General features: G+C 43.7%; 1 protein-coding gene across 1 annotated transcript in view; it reads left to right on the top strand.

The window, feature by feature from the left end:
- LOC108799096 (hydroperoxide isomerase ALOXE3-like) overlaps positions 1 to 7,005 on the top strand; it is a 22,958-nt gene extending 15,953 nt beyond the window's left edge. The window contains exons 9-14 of the mRNA XM_018570921.1: positions 18 to 104; positions 801 to 970; positions 1,054 to 1,175; positions 6,100 to 6,200; positions 6,481 to 6,648; positions 6,826 to 7,005. Coding sequence (XP_018426423.1) covers positions 18 to 104; positions 801 to 970; positions 1,054 to 1,175; positions 6,100 to 6,200; positions 6,481 to 6,648; positions 6,826 to 7,005 — 828 coding nt within the window. The remainder of the gene's footprint in view (positions 1 to 17; positions 105 to 800; positions 971 to 1,053; positions 1,176 to 6,099; positions 6,201 to 6,480; positions 6,649 to 6,825) is intronic.
- Positions 7,006 to 7,297: the final 292 nt, after the last annotated feature.

Raw genomic sequence — 7,297 nt, 5'->3', positions numbered from 1 at the left:
TCTCCCCCCTCTCCTAGCTGATTATTCCACATTTTCGCTACACACTAGAAATAAATGTTCTGGCCAGGAAGCAGCTCATTGGACCCAAAGGCCTCTTTGATCAAGTAAGCACCCAAGTCTGTCCTTTCTGTGACCATATTAACCTCTATTTCCAAGGCAGACGGAGGTATGTTGTCTCACAATGTTTGCATCAATACGCATTCATAAATGCTGCTTTTGGTGTATTTTTGCCTTGACTATTTAGCGTCTATCAGCTTTGCCCAGCCAGTGGCAATCTGCTCAGTTATCACTACTAACACTGTGGGGCGGTCCGCCCCCCCCCCCCTTTTCCAATAAACTTAATTGGAACTTGCTGTTAAGCCTGTTTTGCAGTAGATGGGAGAAATCATTTTATTGTTTTTCTGAAATGTAGTGGCTCATGGGAGTAAAAATGTAGCCTGTTGGTGGAACAAAGCTGGTACTGGCCTTTCTGCCCTAAGTAAGGAGTAGAAAAAAAAATCTTGCGTTTTAAAGATTTGTGGCAGGAAATGTAACCTTTACTGCTTTGTCCCCATTTGGTTAGGAAGGGTCTCTGTCCCTCATAGTTCTGATGTTGCCCATAGCTGTCTGAACAAACCAATACTGAAGTGGAAGATCCTACTAGAACAAAATATAGTAGTCATGTATAAGTTGTGTATGCAATGGTCAAAGTCTTTCCATGAAATGTACTCTTGCACTGGGCTCTCCTATACCACCTAAGCTCCTGTTTAGACTTGATAAATGGGTTTTAACAATGTTGCCCTCTTGTATTCTCTCTCCAGGCTATTGTGACTGGAAATGGAGGGGTTCCAGTACTGACAAAGGAGGCCATGAAAGAAGTGACCTATTGTAGCTTGTGTCTCCCTGATGACATAGTGATCAGAGGTATGAAGTCTATCCCAAACTACCTGTACAGAGATGATGGTATGAAGATCTGGTTAGCTGTCGAGAGGTAGATCTTCTATATTGCTGATTTTTGATAGATGGTGCTCTTAATGCTTACCCTAATTTCTGATTTGAGATTTTTCATTTTAGTTTTGTTTCCAATATTGTTAATTACTACTATACAAGTGATTTGGTGGTCAGGGAGGATCCTGAACTTCAGGCCTGGGTGGCTGAGATCTTCAAGCAAGGATTCCTTCAAAATAAGTCTTCAGGTAGGTTTCTGCCCTGTTGGATATTGATAATAGAAGGGTCAACTAAATCTACCAAATGCCCCTGCTGAGGTACTGGCCCTGCATTGAACACATTTCCTGACCTTTCCAAAGGCACCTGAATCTAACTGCTTTTGAGTGTTGGCTAACACCTGTATTAAGCAGTGATGAGCCTTTTTCAAAGGTATGGCATGTTGTAAGGCTCCATGTTGTGTACATGGGATTTATACAGATGTGGCTTGCATGGTGGGGTTGCTGTTGGCATGGGTTTATACAGGCATGGGTGCAACATTTGTTCTCATAACGGGTTGATTAGTTCTGCCGCTACATGGTTGTGACTTTAATGCAGTATTAATGACATGCCTATGATGTAATTTTCTGTCGGTGTTCCTGTTTGAAAGGTTAAAGAATGTGTAAATCAAATTGTGCACATATGTAACTCTGAAATTGCAGAATGTGGGAGGAGCTAGAGTACATGAGGGCAAATTTTGGCAACAAACTGTAGTGAGTAAAACTCCATACCAAACTAAGCTAATGAGAGGATGGTACTTGGAGAACTAAGAAAGATGTCTGTGAGCTGTAGTAGAAGAAATGTCCTTTCATATAGCATAACTGCTAGGGTCTCCCAGGCAGCTGAGAAAGATGTACCAAGTTTCTACTCTTAAAGGTAACCTATCGTTGAGGAAGCTTGCATGCAAAAAAGTAGTATCTCCCCAGGTGAAGAAACGGTGACATTCAGAGGTTACATCTGTAGTCCAAAAAGCCCCAAACTAGCTAAAAGGGGAAAAACTAGATGCTGAGGTGTAGGAAGTGGGTTTAACACTATCTAAGGGGAGGAGAAGAGATACCAACTGTGGGACAGTGCCAGGTGTGCACACAGGAGTCCTGAAAAGAAGCTAGCATACCAGTAGCATAAAACTGACCCATGCAGTCTAAAGGTGGCCATACACTGTGCAAACCAGCTGACAGTCACACAGTGGGTGCTGCTGTTGGCACCAGTGCAGCCAGCATCCCTTGATCGGCTGAACAAAAGAGATGGTTGGAAGATCTTTGGACTAACAGAGCTGCCGGCTCTGGTCGGGTATTCTGACAACAGCCCTTTCTCTCTTCTACCCCCCCCAACAGGCTGAATTGGGGGGGGGAGATGGAATAATGGGTGGAAATAACTAGGAAATCTTTTCCAGAAACGGCAAAGCCAAGAGCCCCTGTACTTACTAGCTCGGGTCTGTTGCTCTATAAAAGCTTTAACTACAAGAAAGGGGTAGACTACACAAGTGGAAAAACACAAGCTATTGTAAAGCATGGAATTGTTCAGACTTGTGTACCATACAATCTTGAACAAAAATGGTATTGCAGAGAATGAGCCACACTTTATGGAAGAGTGGCAGAAGCAAGATTGTTGACTTGGGTATGCCAACATCATAAGGTGAGGCAATTGGAGAGCCTAATTTCTCTAAAATGGCTTACCTGGAAAAGTAACAATTTTATATTTAGGCTATGGAAAGAGGCCTGACCAGAAATTCTTTGAATAACTTTGTACATAAAACAAACAAAATGGGAGCTTTGTGCTAAGGAGAGGTATATTTGGATAGTCTCAAGCCAGACAATTCTGCATCATAACACCAATAAAGACATGTCAGAAGTGTATAATTCTAATGACACTCTAGCGTGTCAAGAGTTATGACAGTTGGTACCTTCTGAACAATCTGCCCTAGAAGCCAAACTAGTACTGCAGGAAAAGGAAACCATATTGAAATTTTCGTGTTTGGGAAATTCTTCCACTGAAAAGTAAGAAGCTGAACCACCTGCAACTTCAGTAGGAAAACCTCTGCACGATCCAAGAAGGGCACCCAAGTTAGATGCTTGTCTTATGTCTAGCATCACAGCATGAGCCAGTGTCGTGAAACGAACTACTGGTTCTGGAGAAGCAAAGGTGGATTAAACCTGCACATGGGAAGACATGTCCTTCTCAACCAGCTGAAAACTGGAATTGAAAGGTGTAGGCACCAATGGAATTGGCTTGCCTAAAGTTGGAAGGGGGGGATTATCTACCCAACAATGGCAGTACAGACAAGCAGTGGAGGCACTCTTATAGTGAAACTCATATTGAAATTTTGGTGTTTGGGAAATTCTTCCACTGAAAAGTAAGAAGCTGAACCACCTGCAACTTCAGTAGGAAAACCTCTGCAAGATCCAAGAAGGGCACCCAAGTTAGATGCTTGTCTTTATAGTATGTCTAGCATCACAGCATGAGCCAGTGTCGTGAAACGAACTACTGGTTCTGGAGAAGCAAAGGTGGATTAAACCTGCACATGGGAAGACATGTCCTTCTCAACCAGCTGAAAACTGGAATTGAAAGGTGTAGGCACCAATGGAATTGGCTTGCCTAAAGTTGGAAGGGGGGATTATCTACCCAACAATGGCAGTACAGACCAGCAGTGGAGGCACTCCTATAGTGAAACCCCTACATGGCCAGATAGAGCTACCATATTGCTTATCTGCAGATTTGTAAGTACTCTGGTAAAGGGACTAGAATGCAATTTTAAGAAGCCATCTCTGGTTATTGTATTGCATTGTGACACAGCACTTGCAGTATATGTGGACTCACGATTGGGCAGGTGATCCCAGTACTTGCAAATCCTAGAGGTGGTCGTCTTGTTATGAAAGGCAAATCTCAGAGGCATTCTCAAAGCAGCTGAATACATCTTGACAGCTTATGCTTGTCAAGAGTTAATTTTGTTTGTGGCAGCTACCTTTTTAGATCTTGGTAAGTTGTATGAGGACAATAGGTATCTAAAGAGTGAACATAATGCCAGAACTAAGCACATTGCCTATACCACTTACCTCCTGAGACCTTGTGGAAAATGTGATTGTGCCTGAGTACTGTGAAATGGATAAGATGGTGGATCTGACCAAGTCAAATTGAGGCCTGGTTCACACCTGGGCGTTTTAAAGCGCGTTCCTACGCTTTGTAAAACGCTCAACATTTGAAAACCAATGATTGCCCATGGGCATGGTTCCCACCTGGGCGTTTTACAGCGCGCGCTGCAAAATGCCCTACGCTTGCCCATGGGCATGGTTCCCACCTGGGCGTTTTACAGCACGCGCTGCAAAATGCCCTACGGCCAAAGTACAGGAGCTTCTTTGGGGCATATTTGCCGCGCGTATCCATTGGGATAAAGCCAGGTAGCCCTCGGAAACGCGTGTTGTGTTTTTACTGTGAATTGCGGTAAAAATGCGTGGTGTGACAAACGCGCATATTCGATATGCCTAGGTGTGAACGTGCAACCGCTGACAACATTGTATTTCTGTAAAGGTCCACAAATCTTCAGCACCAGACCCATGATGCTCTTACCTGACTCTAATATATGGGTTGGGGTAGTGGTTGGCCTATTTGTATGCCCACAGCAAAAGGATAAGCCACAGTGAGGGTAGCTGCTGTAATGTCAAGGCCTGTGTACCCTAAATGACTCGGGGAAAGGGGTCCCACTTTGTCGTTGAGAACAATTGTAAGCCTTTGTTGGAAGGGATCAACAATGGCAGTACAGACCAGCAGTGGAGGCACTCCTATAGTGAAACCCCTACATGGCCAGATAGAGCTACCATATTGCTTATCTGCAGATTTGTAAGTACTCTGGTAAAGGGACTAGAATGCAATTTTAAGAAGCCATCTCTGGTTATTGTATTGCATTGTGACACAGCACTTGCAGTATATGTGGACTCACGATTGGGCAGGTGATCCCAGTACTTGCAAATCCTAGAGGTGGTCGTCTTGTTATGAAAGGCAAATCTCAGAGGCATTCTCAAAGCAGCTGAATACATCTTGACAGCTTATGCTTGTCAAGAGTTAATTTGTTTGTGGCAGCTACCTTTTTTAGATCTTGGTAAGTTGTATGAGGACAATAGGTATCTAAAGAGTGAACATAATGCCAGAACTAAGCACATTGCCTATACCACTTACCTCCTGAGACCTTGTGGAAAATGTGATTGTGCCTGAGTACTGTGAAATGGATAAGATGGTGGATCTGACCAAGTCAAATTGAGGCCTGGTTCACACCTGGGCGTTTTACAGCGCGTTCCTACGCTCTGTAAAACGCTCAACATTTGAAAACCAATGATTGCCCATGGGCATGGTTCCCACCTGGGCGTTTTACAGCACGCGCTGCAAAATGCCCTACGGCCAAAGTACAGGAGCTTCTTTGGGGCATATTTGCCGCGCGTATCCATTGGGATAAAGCCAGGTAGCCCTCGGAAACGCGTGTTGTGTTTTTACTGTGAATTGCGGTAAAAATGCGTGGTGTGACAAACGCGCATATGCGATATGCCTAGGTGTGAACCCAGGTGTGTGTGTATGTAACCGCAACTGCTGACAACATTGTATTTCTGTAAAGGTCCACAAATCCTCAACACCAGACCCATGATGCTCTTAATCCATGCCTGACTCTAATATATGGGTTGGGGTAGTGGTTGGCCTATTTGTATGCCCACTGCAAAAGGATAAGCCACAGTGAGGGTAGCTGCTGTAATGTCAAGGCCTGTGTACCCTAAATGACTCGGGGAAAGGGGTCCCACTTTGTCGTTGAGAACAATTGTAAGCCTTTGTTGGAAGGGACCACGGGCCATGGAAACTGCATGTTGTGCTTGTAGACATAGTATGTTGGGTCAAAGCTGTTGACAGACTGAAGCATTGTGGCAAAAGGGTTGCTGAAAATTGTCCATAAGTTGGCATATGAGAAACAAAGCCGCTTGGTACACACTTTCTTCTACATGGAACAGCTGATTTCTCAAACCTCTCGTCACTCCTTGTATCTACAGTGATGAACCAAAACTGCACACATTATCAGAAGAACCTGAGCCATTTGTGTGCCATGAGGACAAATGTATGAAATGCTGTTCTAAAATGGTTTTTGTTCTTCTCCTGGGACAGAAGTTCCATCTGCATTGGAGTCTATAGCCTCTCTGATAAAGTATTTGACAATGGTGATCTTCACATGCTCTGCTCAGCATGCAGCTGTCAATAATGGCCAGGTGAGTGGCATGATGTATCGCTTTAACTGTTCATATTGATTATTGGTACTTGGCAAGCATTTAAAGCCTAACTCCAGTCAAAAGAATTGGCATGGCAGTTGGGGCATCTAGAATTTTTCAGTCAGCAATGAGGGGGCCATGTATACTTGCATGTGCCTTTTTTCTTTAAAGAGGCTTGCTGTACCAAGGTGGGGAGCTTGCTTATTTTTAGAATGCAGTGACTGTACTCTGAAAGCCAGCATTACTTGCACCTCTGCCTAAAAATCTGTCTCCTCTGCAGTATGACTTCTATTCTTGGATGCCCAATGGCCCCACCTCTATGCAGAGTCCTCCACCCACTTCTAAAGGTGCTACAATGCAAGCTATTCTGAAGACCCTGCCAGATATTAACACTACAGCTAATGGCATGGTCACTGTGTGGACACTCGGCAATGAGCCCTTGGACAGGGTAAGTAGAAGGGACCAGTGATGGGGAGGGGGAAGAAACGGAAGCATGGCTTTGTCATATGGATCACATAGAACCTTCAGTGTTTCAGGACACGAAATGCATTGCTAAAAATATATAGTGATTGCTGCTGAACATATTCAATGTATTGCACATCTCAAAGGCCTTTTTACTTTACAGAGACGTCTTGGAAACTACCCTAACATACGTTTTACAGAGCAGATGCCACAGCAGTTCATTAAGGACTTTCAGAATAAACTGGCTGAGATCTCCAAACACATCCAAAAGAGAAACAAGACCATGCATCTGCCCTATCCCTACCTGGACCCAAGTGCAATAGAGAATAGTGTCTCCATCTGATACTGCTGGTTTAAATGACTGACTCTGTCCTTATGTTTTTCTTGTCTGTCCACTTATGTGATTTGGTAAAGATCCTGACAATGTGATTGGACCCAAGTGCAATAGAGAATAGTGTCTCCATCTGATACTGCTGGTTTAAATGACTGACTCTGTCCTTATGTTTTTCTTGTCTGTCCACTTGTAATGTGATTTGGTAAAGATCCTGACAATGTGGCATGTTTAAGACCATTGTGAGATGTCTGAACACATGAAGAGATTACCTTGTATGATTAAAAAACCTTCAGTGAATGTT

Source organism: Nanorana parkeri, unplaced genomic scaffold, assembly GCF_000935625.1.
Source record: "Nanorana parkeri isolate BGI_ZX_2015 unplaced genomic scaffold, ASM93562v1 scaffold1632, whole genome shotgun sequence".
Lineage (NCBI taxonomy): Eukaryota > Metazoa > Chordata > Amphibia > Anura > Dicroglossidae > Nanorana > Nanorana parkeri.
The sequence above is the reverse complement of the archived record's forward strand: the minus strand, read 5'-3'. Positions and strand labels throughout refer to the sequence as shown.